General features: G+C 36.0%; 1 protein-coding gene across 1 annotated transcript in view; it reads left to right on the forward strand.

Moving 5' to 3' along the window:
* The first annotated feature begins 3,339 nt into the window (after window positions 1-3,339).
* The window catches only part of ZCWPW2 (zinc finger CW-type and PWWP domain containing 2), an 83,059-nt gene continuing 68,996 nt past the window's right edge, over window positions 3,340-17,402 (forward strand). Inside the window, 3 exon segments of the mRNA XM_029940848.1 lie at window positions 3,340-3,368; window positions 3,370-3,672; window positions 13,933-14,092. Of these exon segments, the coding sequence (XP_029796708.1) occupies window positions 3,340-3,368; window positions 3,370-3,672; window positions 13,933-14,092 (492 nt within the window).

Raw genomic sequence — 17,402 nt, forward strand, 5'->3', positions numbered from 1 at the left:
AAAATCTCCAGAAGCCACTTTACAGGTAATACATGGCACTAAATTCATATCTATCAATAATCACTCTGAATGTAAATGGAATAATGCTCCAATCAAAAAACATAGGGTTTCGCCTTATCTTCAATAGCCAAACCATGGAAAGAGTTCAAGTGTCCATCGACTAATGAATGGATAAATAAGAATTAACACACACACATATACACACACACACTGGAATATTTTTCAGCCATAAAAGGAATGAAAGTTTGTCATTTACAACAGTGTAGATGCAGCTAGATGTGTTATGCTAAGCAGAATAATTCAGAGAAAGACAAATACCATATGATTTCACTCATGTAGAATTTAAGAAAGAAAACAGATGAACATAGGGAAAGGGAGAAAAAAAAAAGAGAGGGAGGCAAATCATAAGAGACTCCTAAGTATAGAGAACACACAGGGTTGCTGGAGGGGAGGTGAGCTGGGGATGGGCTAAGTGAGCGATGACTAGTAAGGAGGGCATGTGTTCTGATGAGCACTGGGTGTTATATGTAAGTGATGACTCATGAAGTTCTACTCCTAAAACCAATATTACACTGTATCTTAACTAATTAAAATTTAAATAAAAACTTAAAAAGAAAAAGAAATGGGGAGACTCAAACTCTGGTTGTTTAAAAAGCATAGACAAATGAAGCGAAAAGAAGATCTAAACAAGTTTCAGATGAAAGAAACAATGACAGATATAGTAGATACACCAGAATTCTTAGATGCATGGCAGAACTGGGAATTTTTCTCTTATGCAAACTTTGCAAAAAAGGATACATTCTGCCATTCACTTTATGAGGCTCTTTTAATCTTGGTATCAAAACCAAAGATAAAAAAGAATTGATATTATTAGACCAATCTCATCTATAAACATATATGTAGGTGTTTATATATATAAATCTTAAGTAAAATCTCATATATAAAATTATATAAAATCTTAATAACTATTAATAAACAATACAGAAATATATATTAAAAAATTCTAACACTTGACAATGTAGGGTTTACCTAGAATGCAAGTATGGTTTATCATTAGTATATTCATTATTACAACATACCCAAATAACAGGCTTAACAAAATCTTTATGTTTACCTAAATATATACAGAAAAGCAGTTGATAAAATTCAACTGTACTTCATCATTAACAACAACAAAATCCTTATAGTACACTGGTAATTGAAGAAAAAAAATTTCTCGTAACCTTTTAATGGTCTCTCAAAAAAAATACACATATTTTATTTTATAGTGAAATAGAACCATTCTCTTTGAAATTAGAAAACCATGTTTACTACCATGGCTTCTATTCAATATTATGCCTATCTTACCATAGTAAAAGAAGATACAATGATTGACAATACATAAACAAAACTCCGTCTGTCTCTCTCTCTCTCTCTCTCTTTCTCACACACACATGTGCGTGCGCACACACACACTGTGAAGTGAAATGCAAAATAATATCTTGCCCAAGGACAACTGGTGAGTAGCGGAGCCAGGAGTTCACATGTAATTTGCCTCCAAAGTCTGAACTCAGCAACTTCTTCTGTATCATCTAGTGGCCCAGAGAATAGAGAAGACTACTTGTTTCAACTGCAATCTAAATTGCAGTCTTGCTTCTCATAAATTTCCTCACCAGTTGAATAACTAACCAGAAATTTTAAATTAATATTATTAACAGAGTGCCTGGATGGCTTAGTCGGTTAAGTGTCCAACTTTGGGTCACCATTGGCGAGTTCAAGCCCCACCCCAGGCTCTGTGCTGACAGCTTAGAATCTGGAACCTGCTTCGGATTCTGTGTCTTCCTCACTCTCTGCTCTTCTTCCACTCATGCTCACTTGCTCATGCTTTCCCCCCCGCCCCGCTCTCTCTCACACACACACTAAAACATAAACATTAAAAATATTAAAAATAATAATTTAAACTAATATTATTAACAGAATTTTATATTTATCTTCAGAAGATTTGGTCTTCATGTTTTTAGACTTTTCCACTCTTCCAGTGTGTTAAATAGTGTCACAGTGAGTATTCTTGGGTCTTTGAATATGTAGAATAGTCTCTTGTAAGTTTATTTTTCTGTGGGTACATTCACAGGTAAAATAATGTGGCTATGGCTACTGACATACGTTGCCAACTTTCTAAAGCAATTTGTGGTGACCCTGTAATATGAAAAGTGAGTTTCTAAACATATGATTAACTCATGAATTAAGAGCTTGTTTAAATGGTGCTTATACATGGATAGTAGTGTTCTACTAACAATGAATCTGGTATATTGACATTCTTTAAAATAGGTTTTTATTGCAAAATAAGTTGCTAATATTTTTGCTTTATTTTAGTTATATTAATTGTACATACATAATTATTATTGAAGCCAGAAGTTGGAGTCTTAATCATACAATTCTGATGTTTTGCATGTTTAAAATTTCTATAATAAAATACTCGGAGAAATGTTTTATTTTTCAAAACACTTGAATTAATGGATAAAAGGCAAAACTGTATAAGCAAAAGATTCCTTTAGTTTTTAGAAGCAGACTTCGGGGCACCTGGGTGGCTCAGTCGGTTAAGCCTCCAACTTCAGCTCAGGTCAGATCTCACGTTCGTGGGTTCGAGCCCCGCATCAGGCTCTGTGCTGACAGCTAGCCCAGAGCCTGGAGCTTGCTTCCTGTTCTGTGTCTCCTTCTCTCTCTGCCCCTTCCCCTCAATGCTCTGTCTCTGTATCAAAAATAAATAAAACATTTTAAAAAAATTTTAAAGAAGCAGACTTCAAGCTTTCATATGGTGAAATAATTTGTTCCATTTGATTTTCCTCAGAATTAGAAAAAGAAAGGTTATCACATTTCATAACATTTACATATATACACATACACATATACATATACATATACATATACATATATACACATAGACATATACATTCCCCAAGAGGCAGTACAGCTTACTAGGTAAGACCACAGAATTTGGAACCAAACCTCCTGGATTTAAATCCTGACTCTACCATATCCTAGCTCTGGGACCTCAAACTAACTTTTGTTAGCTTCAGTTTTCTCTGTAAAAATGGTCATACTTATTTTTATTTTTATTTGTTATTTACAAAAATATTTTTAATTTTGGAACATTTTATGCCCAGAGCAATTGATGCTTCTATTTTGTTGCTTACTTTCTGAGTAGGTAGAAACATAAATTGTTCAAAATGTATAGTCTTTATGGGATAGAGAAGATGTGGACGAAGAAGGTATAATAGAGGTGTTTCTCTGATTTCAGTTTGACCTTTCTTTCCTCATATTCTTGACTCTCTATTCTTTTCTTCTTTTTTTCCAGATTAAATGCATTTACAGAAAAAGAAAAATTGGATGGTATTGTAATGCTGCAATGGATTCCTCAGCAGAAAACTGTATGTACGTAAACAAAGTGTGGGTGCAGTGTGAGAATGAGAGCTGTTTGAAGTGGAGATTGTTGTCACGTGAGGGCGCAGCCGCAGTGGATCACAACAAACCATGGTACTGCTGCATGAACACGGATTCGAGATACAATCAGTGCTCGATGGCGGAGGAAGACTTCCCTGAAGAGTCTCAGCTTCATCAAAGTGGATTTAAGATTGTCTATTCACAGCTCCCTCTTGGAAGTCTGGTTTTGGTAAAATTACGGAATTGGCCAAGGTAAAGTTTTTGTTGTTGTTTCATAATAAACTATTGAGTCTTACTAAGTTTATGAATTTTTAAAACTTTTCAAAGAATCAACTTTTTTCTACTCTTTGTCTGATTTCTTATTTACTGTTTCCTGATCTCATCATTATTATTTCCCTGCAGTTTTAGGGCCTGATCCTTCTTTTTCTAGTTTCTTAAATTGAAAACTTTAGGTAACTGATTTAAATCTTTTTTCCTCCTTAAATAGGCAACTAAACCTACAAACTTATCTTCAAGCACAGCTTTAGCTATTATCCCACAAATTTTGATATGTTGTGTTTTATTATCTTTGGTTTCAAATATTTATTAATTTGCTGTGTGATTATCTTCTTTCAAATGAGGTGTTAGAAATATATTTTTAAGTTGTATTATATTTGGGGATTTTAAAATATCTTATTGATACTGAGCTCTAATTTAGATATATTGTACTGTTTCTTTGAATCTTAATTTATGACCCAGCATACTCTGTCTTGAAAAGATTATATTCTGTAATTGTTGACTAGATGCCTAAAATATTTTTTCCTTTAGATTCTACAGATTTACTATTGTATAGCTCATTGTTTCCCATATTAGATTGATTTTCCCAAGTATGCAATATGCACTTTTCTTTGTGTGGGAAACTATTTATCTGTCTTTCTATTCTGAATGATAGCCTTTCTGGAGTATTCTTGGATGCAAGTTCTTTTTTTTTTTTTTCTTTTCAGCACTTTGAATACATCATGACCACTCCCTTCTGGCCTGCAAAGTTTATACTGAAAAATCAACTGATAGCTTTGTGGGGCTTCCCTTGTGTGTAATTGTTTTTCATCTTGCTGGTTTTAAAATTCTCTTTTCAGTATCTTTTGCCATGTTAATTATTATGTGTCTTGTATGGATATCCTTGAGTTGAGTATTTTGAGGATTCTTTATATTTGCTGGATCTGCATGCCTGTTTCCTTCCCCAGGTTAAGAAAGTTTTCAGCTCTTATTTCTTGAAATACTATTTCTTCCCCTTTTCTGTCTCTTCTCCTTCTGGGATCCCTTAATGCAAATTTTATTATGCTTGATGATGTCACTGAGTTCCCTTAACCTGTTCTCATTTTTTATTATCCTTTTTTCCTTTTTGTTACTTAGTTTGGTTGCTTTCCATTACTCTGTCCTCCAGATGTTGATCTGTTCTTCTGCCTCATCTAATATGCTATTGATTTCCTCTAGTGTATGTTTTTTTAATTTCAATTATTGACTTCATCTCTGACTTGTTCTGTTTTATATTTTCTAGCTCTTTCTTGAAGGTCTCACTGAGATCCTTCATTCTTTTCTCAAGTCCAGTGAGTATTTTTATGATCATTACTTTGAATTCTTTATCATGTGAATTACTTAGCTCTTTCATTTCACTGTATTACTGTGGTTTGTACTGTTCTTTCATTTGTGACATAGTCCTCTGCCTCCTCATTTTGTCTAACTCTCTGTGTTTTTTCTGTATATTAATGAAGCCAGCTATATTTCCTGATCTTGAAAGTAGAGGATGAATGTAGAGAATGAAGAGGAGGTCCTGTTGTGGCCTATAATACAATGCCTCCTGTTCACCAGAAGCAGTTGCCTCAGGGTTGTGTCCTATGTGGGTTGCTTGCACCCTACTATTGTGACTGAGTTGCATTTGCCTTTATTTTATTATTTTTAAAATTTTAAATGTTTTTTACTTATTTTTGAGAGACAGAGAGAGACAGCACAAGAAGGGGAAGGTGAGAGAGAAGAGGGAGACACAGAATCTGAAGCAGGCTCCAGCCTCTGAGCTAGCTGTCAGCACAGAGCCTGACGCAGGCTCGAACCCACGAACCATGAGAACATGACCTAAGCCGAAGCTGGACACTTAATGACTGAGCCACCCAGCCGCCCCTGCATTTGCCTTTAGTCCAGTTGGCTACAATGTCCCACTTTGCTTGTTGTGGTGCACTGGGCAGAGTTTGGTCCTTGTGCCATTAAGGGGTTTAGTCTGGGGTTGCCATGGGCTTGTGATTGGGTGGTGTCAGCAGTTAGACCAGATGTCTGTTCCCAGTCTGCCTGCTGGGGCTACAGTTGGACTGACCAACATGGCACCCTCTCTGTGCTGCTGGCTATAAAGTTTGGCCACTGAAACTGTGAGTGCACTGGTGTGTGTGGTTATCTTCCCCTTTCCCCAGAGCAGAAGCCATTTCGGAGTGGTACCAGTCCCTCCTAGAGTGGCTTGAAGAGTGTATCGGGGCAGGAGCTGCTTTGGAGGGACACCTACTGAGTTTCTTATGCACTTCCATTTTGTATGACATGAGTTCTCTTCTTTAAGAGATTTTTTTCAGTCTGTTTTCTCGGTTGTTCAGATTGGATCATTTCTATTTTAAGTTCACAGATTCTTGCCTCTTTCATATTTATTCTGTTATTGAAAGTATTCATAGATGTTTCTGTTTTGGTTATGTGTTTTCAGTTGTGAAATGTCCATTCAGTTCTGTCTGTATCTTCTATTTATTTTTTAGACTTTGTATTTTTTTTCACTTTGGATTTTATTTAAATCTATGTTAGCAGGCTGCTCCTGTACTGCTGGAAGAATATGAGGAATATGAGGGAACCTTTTTGTTACTGCCAGGTGGGAGTTGGAAGTCTAAGTTTTCTACTCAGCTTTCACTTCCTCTCTGGGAAGGGAAGGGTGTCTCATTGCTGGTAGGCTGGGATGAGAGTTAAGGCTCCTCACTCACCAGCTTGGCTGAGAGAGGTAGGGAACCTTGTTACTCACCCCCACCGATACCATGGGGGGAGGAACATGCTGCTGCTGGGAGGTGATAACAGTTCCATCTTCCCTTCCCGGTAGGCTTCTTCCACCACCACCTGAGAGGGGAGGAGGTGGGGGCTTTATTACTGCTGGGTAAATTGAAGTACAGGCTCACCACTTGGCCTTTGTTGATGGGAACAGAGTTGAGGATATCCAGATTTTTCCATGGTATTTGTCTGGGAAAAGGCAGTTATTGCTTAAAAGTTTCCTGTCTTCCTAGGCTTTCCCTATGTTGGTCCTTTGGCTTGAAAAAGCAGGCTTCATCTGGACTTTTTGCTGCTTTGCACCCTTGGGCGTCTCTGAGTTGTGGCTTCTTTAGTACCCAATTTAGGAGATATGAGGCACAAAGAACAGTAGGGGAGCCCACTGTCATGTCATTCTTCAGGTCCCAGTGTCCTTATCTGGCTAATTTCCTCTTCATATTTTAGAATCTTCTTATGTTTGTTTGATATGTAATACCCAGACATTTTTGATGTACTTGATGAGAAGAGTCTATTTCAACTTGTCCAGAATTGGAATCTGCAGAATAGATTTTCTTTAGCCTTTTTGTCTAAACCATATACCCAGAGTCCTTTATTCTATTATTTTCTCAATGTATCAAAAATATGAACTTGTCTTCTGAAATTTACTAGCATTTTTCTTTTCACATATTTCCTCCCCCACTTCACACAACCTCATATACCATGAATATCCCAAATCAGTGTGGCACATTTGTTACAGTCTATGAGCCAGCATTTACCCATCATTACCGGCCCAAATCCACAGTTTATATTAGGGTTTGTTCTTTGTACTGTATATTCTGTAGGTTTTGATAAATGTATAATGACATGTTTTCACCATTATAGTATCATACAGAACAGTTTCAGTGGCCTAACAATCTCCTGTGTTTCACCTATTATCCCTCCCACTACTCCTGGCAACTGGAGATCTTTTTCCTCTACCATAGTTTTGCCTTTTCCAGATTGCTGTATTATTGTAATCATGATATGTTGCCTTTCCAGATTGGCTTCTTTCACTTAGTGATATGCATTTAAGTTTCCTCTATGTATTTTCATGGGCACACATGGTTGTTCTAATTTGTATTTCCCTTATGACATGTGATGTAGAGCATCTTTTAATATACCTATTTGTCATTTGTATATCTTATGTCATGAGGTGTCTACTCAGATCTTTTTCCTATCTTTTAATTGAGTTGTTCATTTTCTTCTTGTGGAGCTTAAGAATTCTTGGTATATTTTGGATATCAGTCCTTTATCAGATATGTGTTTTGCAAATATTTTCTCCCAGTCTGTGGCTTATCTTCTCATTCTCTTACCGATGTCTTTTGCAGAGCAGACACTTTTAATTTTAATGGAGTCCAACTGACCAATGTTTTTTTCATGGATGGTGCTTTTGGTGTTGTATCCCCACTTTTACTTGAACCTTCTCTCTTCCTTTATCTATATTGATCTTTTCTTCGATTTGGATTATACTTCCAGCAGTTTCTCATCAGTGTAAGCTTTTGTCCTGGTAAAGGAGTTTTTTGTTGGTTACTTTTAATTGTTCACAGGGCCCAGACTGTTCTAATGCCTTCAGGTTTTGTTGAATCCCCCTTGTAGTTTTGGCTGCTGTGCTCATGTTGACTTGCTGCACTTTCCAATACGTACTTCCTGCAGTTTTGAGGGTCTTATTTCACAAACCCATCAGACCTTTGGTTGCTTTCCCCCTCCTTCCCTGTTTTCCCTCATATACATGCTAGTGATATGCGGGTCTTATAACTGTCAGTAGTTTGTACCTGCCTGCTCCTATTTTGGTAGTTCATGTGGATAGCTTTCACTTAGTTTTGTTATAGATGTTGTGTGTCAGGTTTTGGCTTTGTTATTATAGTTGTTCTATCTGCACTTATGGGGAAATTTCAGGAGATTCTAAAACTACAACAACATTGCTGCTATCTTCCCAGAATCCCTTGCTATTTTACATTGCATTCTCATACTTAACATTCTCAGAGCTAGGATATTCTGGCTCATATTACTTTGTTTTCATTCACATTCAGCTATTCTTCATGAATAATATGTTGTTTGCTTTCATAGAGAGACTGTGATGGACTTTAACACACACACACACACACACACACACACACACACACACATACCACATACATAAGAGGCCTTCAGTACATTTGTGTCCTTATTCTGTCACTTACTGTTGTGGGCTGAATTGTGTTCCCCAGAAAATCGTACTTTCAAGCTCAAACCTCAGAAGTGACTGTATTTGGAATCAGAGACTTAAAGAGGTGATTAAGTGAAAATAAGCCATTAGGGTGGGCCCCACACCAATCTGACTAGTCTTCTTATAGAACAGGAAACTTGGACACACAAAGGGACAACAGGGATGTACATGCATACAGGAAACACTATGAGAAGACACAGTAGGAAAGTAGCCATTTACAAGCCAAGGAGAGGCTTCAGGAGAAGTCATCTGTGCCGACCTATTGATCTGAGACTTAAAGCCTCCAAAACTATAAGAAAATAAATTTCTATTGTTTAACTTACTCACTCTATGATACTTTTTGTGGCATAGCAAAGTAATACATTTAATATCTTTGCAAATATGGAAATCTCTCTGAGATATTTACCTTGTGCTACTGAGTGAGGACTTTTCTGGAGATAAGATGTAAAACGTTGTAAATACATACATTTTATTTAAATAATAAAAATATAATTTTCTTCTGTAAAATAATTATGATTGACATGAAGGGGAGCTAGATATCTATGTAAAAAATATTTTAAAAGACACTATTATTGCACCTGAGTGGCTCAGTTGGTTGAGTGACCAGTTCTTGGTAGCAGCTCAGGTCATGATCCCAAAGTTGTGGGACTGAGCCCCATATCCAGCTCCACCCTGAGCATGGAGCATGCTTAAGATTCTCTCTTTCTCTGTCTGTGTTTCACTCTCTCCTTGTGCCCCTCTCCCCCACTCACTCTCTCTCTAAAAAAAAGACATGAATAGGAAAGCTTGTTTTATGGCATTACTTATGAAGGTGTTTGTAGTTCCATGTCATTTTTCAGATCTAATATTAATATTTTGAAAGCAGAGAGTTTTAATTTTCTAATTGAAATTCTGAAGGTTCAATAACTAATTCAAGAAATGTATTTGTTTCTTGTCACTATATCTGAAATATTATGTTATAAATCTGATTAGGAATTTCTTTTGCAGTTTTGTGTTTCTGAGGGTTAGAATTTGAAATACACATGAAACGTGTTTTATTCCAGACCCTAAATTGTTTCTAATCTATGATTGGAATGGTCAGTATACCTGCAAAATGCATCTGTATCTACCTTCTTGCTTATTTTGGAAAGAGTAGAATGCATTTGACTAAGTAGTCAGATGTATTCCTCTTTATGAACTAAGTATAGTTGAATACAAGCTTAAAATGTAACATTAAAATATAAAAACAAATCTAGTTATACTTTTTATTTGGTACACAAATATATAGAAAGATGATAACAGGATAAATTGCAAGAGCAGAATATAAGGCTAGAGTTAACCCACTAAAAACAAACATCAGTTCTTAAGCAACATTAAAGATGTTGACATTTCAAATGGGAAGACCAGCTAGGTGACCATAGAGACACTTAGGTAGCATTATCTAGGTCAGTTCTTGTTGGTCTCTGGTCTTACACTGAGCATTGAAGACTCAGAAATTCAGTCTTATCAGTGTCTCAGCGCTATTCTTTCCAAAAGAGTTCATCTTCTCCGGCAAAGCTAAAGAAAGACTGATACAGAATCTAGAAATGCCTATTTAATCTTTACGTGATAAAAACAAATAATTGTCAAGAGAAAGCACTTTGTCTATGGGCAAATTCCACAGAAAATCAATTTACAATAGTTACATTAACCTCTGTATTATGAGATAGCATATACTTACATACTTATAAAAGTACATATGCAGTTTCTTGCCTTTGAGTTATGCTGTCTGTTGTGTTTAGGGTGGGGATACCTACAGGTACGAAGAAGAGAAAAACTATCTTCCTAATGTTTAAGCAGCCTTGATTTTTTAAAAATCAATGAAATGGCATGTTATTCAGCTAGAAACGGCATAGAAGTTAAAATGAAAAACAATGGTGCATATTTTCCTTAGTAGAAGATACATTGTCAAGCAGAAACTAGGCTCTATTTAGGGTAACTACTTTGGGCATATTTACACAGACATTTTACAAAGCCTTTTCATAAAATTTATAGAAAATATATTTATATCCTAATGTACTATAATAGTGAAATTTAGTAGTAAAATATGCCTTTAAATTAACAAACCATTCCAGTGGTAACTTTTAGATATAGCATTTAAATTTATAAATTGAGATTTTTGCTAGATCCTTTCAGTATTATAAAATATTATTTGAATACTTCTTTTATTTGCATTTTTTTGCCGGGGGATTAATACACTTATAACATGGGGGGTGGGGATGGGAAATCTCCTCTTCTGAGGCTATAGCTGGGTACAGCTTAGAGATTTTGTGGCAAATATAACATTTAGTTAGTGATGATTCCAACTCATACATTTTGTTTCCCACAGATAAAGGAGGCCCAAGTAAAATTTGCTCTCCTCTTAAACATCCAAACCATATCTTGAAAATAACAGTCACTGAGTATAAATGCCCAACAACTGAAATCATGCTTAAACTTCAACTTCTATTGAAGACAATAGCTATCTTATTAAAGATCATTTCTGGGGCACCTTGGTGGCTCACTCGGTTAAGTGTCTGACTCTTGATTTCATCTCAGGTCATGATCTCATTCATGGTTTTGGGATAGAGCCGCATGTTGGGCTCTGGATGATGACGGAGAGCCTGCTTGGGATTCTCTCTTTCCTCTCTACCTTCCCCTGCTCATGGATGCTCCCTCTCTTTCTCAAAATAAATAAGCATTAAAAATATTAATTCTACTAGATGAGAAATGCATAAGACATCAGTTTCTTCATGGTATATTTGCACTTGAAGTTACTGCTGTACCCAAATTTCTCCCTTTTCCCCAAGTGGATTCCAACACCTGGTATCTATTCGACTGTGCTGTATTTGTGTATTTTACCTCCCACCACCCACAGATTCTAAAATTAATCCCACCAGTTTCCTGTAATCCTGATACCTTCCCATGGGGTGGCCATCTCTTACTGGCCCTCTCCACCTTTATGCCCACAGACAACACCTGAGAATTTCTCATCAATATGCATGTGAAAAATTGGAAAGTGGAAGTGCACAATGCAGTATTTGTTGTTGACAGTTTCAGAACTCAAATGGAGTTCAGAATGAGAGCAAAAAAAAAAAAGAAAAATAGACATCAGCTTTCTTCAATCACACCGAGTCAGAGAAAATGATGGCTTGTAGCATGTGGAGAGAAGTAATCTTGTTTTCTGGGTCTGTTGCCTCTCCTCTGCTTCGCCTGCAGTTTGGTTCGTTCTGTCTTAACACAGACTAGGGGTCAGACAATTCCTTTGCACCACCTGAAGAACTACTACGGTGCCCCAGTTATTTGGACATTTGACAGTACTTTTCATAACTCATCTGTAAACCAGCATGCAACATTTTCTATAATGTATTTTAATGAATAGGAGCTTTTTCTTTCATTGGCATCTAATTGTTTTTAGGAGTCATCTCTATTTTTATTTACATTTTGTAGAGTAATAATTTAAATTGAATATTCTTGGGCCCAATAAGTCTAAAAGAAGTTATATCAGAATTTGTGTCAGAAGAACTTAGCTTAAACAGAGTAACTGCAAAATTTTTTTCATGTGTTATAAATCCTGTGATTGTTTTATATAGACTGGAGGTGATGCTACTTATAATTTACTATTGCTTGGCAATAATCCTTTTTAAAATTGCTGTGAGGTGCAAATCACCTAGTATTAAACATGAACCCCTTACATTTTACATAGTGTAGTCAACAACTGTAATGTAACAATTACAGTTTGGCTTCTTTTAAAGTAGTTATTAATCCAGTTGGAGGACCCACTGTTTCTTGATTTCTGATAAGTTAGAAGTGTCCGATGCAGCTGCCATTCATTTTTAATAATTTATTTGCCTATTGAAATATTTTTATTTGGAGTGAATTCCTTCAGAAATGTAGATTTCCAATGTAGGTTGAAAAAATAAACTCCACTCAAGGTTTCTTTTAATCACTCTTGCGCCTCAGTAAGTGTTGCCACATAGCAATGATACTATGATGTGAACCTGATAATAACTAGATAGGTCCTGAACCTCTCCTTGACTTTCCATTATCATTTCCAGGCTTCCAAAGTATTAGACTTCTTTGGGTTCTACGTAGGCTGACTCATTTTGAAATCCTCCAGCCCTTCCTCTTCAATGATCTAGGGCTACCAGGAAGCCCCTTCTCCTAAATCAGAGAGGGCCAAGAGCCAAAGAACTCTGCTTAGCACCCTGCTCAATTCACACACTTCACCGTCCCTGCTGACTGGTGCACCCAAATCATCACCTCCTGGCAGCTATACTAGGGATATGTCAGGTTCCTGAAATCACATTGTTTTCATTGATAATACTTCTATGAAATATTTGTGTTAGTTTACATTGTGTTATTTATGATCTGTAAAGATTTTTTACAGTGATATAGTAGATGTATTTCTATGCTTATGATTTTGTAACTTTCTGTCAATAGACAATTTAGTAGAAGATCAACCATCTGTAGTCCTCAAACCCAAGCGATTTATACATTTTGCATTTTTGTGATATCTGATTCTTTATAGCATGATTTTGTGTGTGTGTGTGTATGTGTATATATATGTGTGTGTGTGTGTGTGTGTGTGTGTGTGTGTGTGTATACTTTTTGCCAAAGGATATCCTTTTTAGTGAAGGATACTTTTTATTTGCAGAACAAAAAAGTTTTAGAAATTTGGTCTACCAATGGAGCAGATGCAGGGAAGGGGCAATATAGAACTGCTGAGCTCTGTTTCTGCATTTCCCACAGTAGTTAGAATCTATAGTGTTCTCACAGCCTAAGCTGCCAGTACCCCTTGGGCAGCCCTGAGCCCTTTGGCTCAGGAAATGTCAGCTCTCTCCTACCCTGTCAGAAACTGTCAGTGGGTTAACATTTTAGTAATTAAGCCTTATTATTGGTTACAGTTTATTCAAATGGGTCATGAATCTTACATTTCCTGTTAGCCCTGCTTAAGTGTCTCTTACAGATCTTGGAGATCATCCTTCTGTCTTATCATTCTTTCTCCTTATATCTTATGTTGATCTTAAGTATGTGATGTTTCCAAAGCTTTCTATATCTTCAAAGATACAACTGATTATGTGTATCAAGTGAATGTCCTACTTTTAAAGGATACAAATATGAATATGTTTAATTTTGGAGAGTTTTTAAAGTTCAAAGAAGAAATTTTGATATATGATTGTAACATGTATTGATTTCTGCCTTTTTTTAAAAGCATCAAAATAATTAAAAATACTTTCTTTTGACAGTTGGCCAGGGATACTTTGCCCAGATCCTTTTAAAGGAAAATATGTGACCTATGACCTGGATGGAAATGTTGAACGATATCACATAGAATTCCTGGGTGATCCCCATTCAAGATCATGGATTGATGCGACATTTGTTGAGATTTATAGTATCATATTAAAGGTAGGCACCGTAATACCCCAGTTTTAGTCTTCTTGCACTTGTTTTTAGTTATGGCCATTTTTGTCTCAGAACATAAAAGATTTATAATTATTTAGTTTTACATTTATGTGAACAAAATAGTATATACTGTTTGTTTAAAACCAAATATTTGTATTTTTAAAGAAATTTTCTCAAGGGAAACATAGAAACTAGAGTAGTTTTAAATCTTATTTTCCTAATGGCAATAAAGTATGAATCAATGGAAACCTTTACATAATTGCCTTTTGAAACAATTTTGAGATTATCATTTGGTAATTTTTTAAAATTCCCTTGAGAAGACTCTAAGTATATTTAAATTCCCTTGAGTAGCCCTAGTTCATAGGGAAAATTAATTATGGAATGTAACCAGTTTCAAATTTCAAACAGAATATTTCATTATACTAACTCCTTCAGTATCTTTATAAACTTTAAATCACACACTACAATAAATGAATAGGCTGGACTCTCAGGTTAATGAGAGTGGGTGAAGGGGACCTATTTCCATGGGTTTAGTTTAGTCATTATAAATCAAATCAATTATCTGTGTCTGTATTCTAATATTGGAACTTTTCATCTGCAAACCATGCTTTCATTAGAAATTTGATTTAAAGATAGATGTCAGAAATGTGGATTCCTTTGACTGTTCCTATTTTATAGTGAAAAGTATATATGTTCAAATACATATATAAATGTATGTACATTTAAGCCACACCATTCAATCCACAATGTAAGTAAATCTGTGTACATTTGTGGTACTTTAAAACAGGTTTTTACTATATGCTTGGCATAAGTAGTATCTTTTATCCATGCAACGTGAAAGAAACTGGAATGGAAGGCCATTTTAATAAAAATATTTAAGCATGAAATAACATGCATACTTTCATTCCATGGTCCTTGTGAGTCAGTCACCTTAATGTGGCACCTTTTCTGCTCTGACATCTTGGATGTGTTCCTAGACACTTCTGCTGGCAGCCACAGAAGACAGCAAGAATTGTTTCTCTCTTTTGTGCCCTTCTCCTCTTTCCTAAAGGACAGGGAAACCTGCTAGCTTCTCATGAAGCAGACCTGAGAATCTTAGACATTTGACAATATGGTAAAGAGCAGGGCATTCATAAGAAATTATATTTAAATATAAGTAAAAAATAGAAGTAGATTTTAAAATTGTCTCAACTAATATTTCTCTCAGGATTTGAATTCTGTCAGGATTAATTTAAGTAGTCTGATTCCAGTGAGTATACCGTCAATCCCGTGGGACAAGAAAAAAATCTGATGCAAAACAAAGCTAAACTCAAGCATCAGGACCCATAAGTTTTTAACCTTCTGAAAGCATTAAAGCAAACTTAGAAATTCTTGCAAAGACCATCAATTCAGGGCTGCTAAATAAAGCAGATCCCTAATACAAGTTTGAGAGTGGGAAAAAAATAAGTGTTTCCCCTTTTCCTTCCCCCAGGCTCCCAGCAAGCCAGGTATTCTAGGTAGATAACCCATTGGGTGCTCACAGGCTTGGGTGGTTCTCTTTCCTACTGTCACTCAGGATACCTTTCCTACATGCTTTGTGTGTGTGCGTGTGCACGCACGCGTGTGTGAGTGTGTGCGTGTGTCTTACTCTCTTTGTATCTTTTTCTTCTTCCCTTGGAGCTGATATAATAGGGGCGCCTTTCTCTGTGGGTCTCTTCATTCAGGACTAAAATTTTAATTCCCTTCTACCTCAAACTCAGCTGGCACAAGTTAGACTGTCCCTTTGTGCTCTGATTCCCCACACCTGCCTACCTAAGAGTCTCCACCTACCAGGATGGGAAGACTCCTATTGAAGCTTCATTGCCCCAAGCTACTCAGGAAACATGAAGGAGATTGACTCTGGAAGCACTGCCAGCCAAGGTAGAAAAATGATTAAAAATGTTACATATGAGAAATTGGTTGAAAAAGAATAATTTGATCTAGGCATCATCCAAGGATAGCTGAGGTTTCCCTGTCCCTGGGAGATGGAGATAGCATTAACCCGCCCCTACAGATCTCTTGCCTAAATTTCCCAGAAATTTAATCTTTTAATGGTCCTTTCTGGACTGGAGCTCCCATATCGTCAAATTCTGTCTCTACACTGTACCACATTGATACAGATATTAAGTTCACACCCCTTCCTCCATAAAAATAGATCTCTCAAGTGAAAAATATGTATAGTAGCCAATGTGGACTTTCTTAGAAAGATTTTTCTGGAAGTGGAGGAGGGTGCACATTGTACAAGTTGTCTGATCTCTTTTACTAAAACTAGCAAAGGATTTGTAGTTTTGACTGCTTAAACCAACTAAATCATATTTCATACATTATTCTTACATCATTTTATCCTAATTTGTGTAAGCTTAGTATAACAGATGATTGAATATTTTAGAGTTTTCACTGAATATGGACTCTGTATATTTTTTAGTGTATATGTTAAGGTAGGAGAGAAATGTTATCTTACAAAGACAATATATGCATTTATGAGAATATGAAATATCATTCTTGTTTTAGTTTATGAAAAATTTAACTCTTATAGTTCATGTTTATCAATTTTTCTTTGAATAGTCGGTTTCCTCTGGTTGATGTATTTATGGGACCACTGACTTAATCTTATCATTGAAAGCACAACAGAGCTCTGTCCCTGCCTATTGATAGGTACAGAGGATAAGGTTTTCCCCAATAACTAAAATTTTTCATAGATACACTGGGATATACTTTAAAAAACAGTAGAAGGCAATATTTAGATTGTGTATTTGTAATTTATATTAGTTTATTTATACGATTATTTTTTTCATTTACTATAAAATCAGCAGCTCTATAGACAGCTGAAACCCATCTCCCCTACCCCCATCCCCAATTAAAGAAAATAAATATAATAAACTATTATAAAAAAAGAAAATAAATATGAACATATGCTGGATGGCTATTTTTTTAAAGAGTTGATAGATGGAATACAGTTCTTTCCACCCAATTAACCCCAATTTTGTTCTTTTATATTTAGTAGATACATGTCTGCAGAACCCATGATTTGCAGGTTTATATTTTAGCTTGATAGACTACATGACTTTGTTTAGCATTTCTGAGGCCTGGCTGTGCATTAGAAAGCTTTACAAAACAACAACAAAATGACAACAGCAACAAGAACATAGTAATGCCTGAGCTCTACTCTCCTGGATCAGTTAGATCAGTCTCTTGGGGTAGGGCCAGGCCTCAGTAATTTTAAGTTCCTCAGATGAATCTAAGGAAGGACCATGGACTAAATTTTCTCAACTTGAGGCATCAGAGTTTTGTCGGC

Source organism: Suricata suricatta, chromosome 5 (genome assembly GCF_006229205.1).
Source record: "Suricata suricatta isolate VVHF042 chromosome 5, meerkat_22Aug2017_6uvM2_HiC, whole genome shotgun sequence".
NCBI lineage: Eukaryota > Metazoa > Chordata > Mammalia > Carnivora > Herpestidae > Suricata > Suricata suricatta.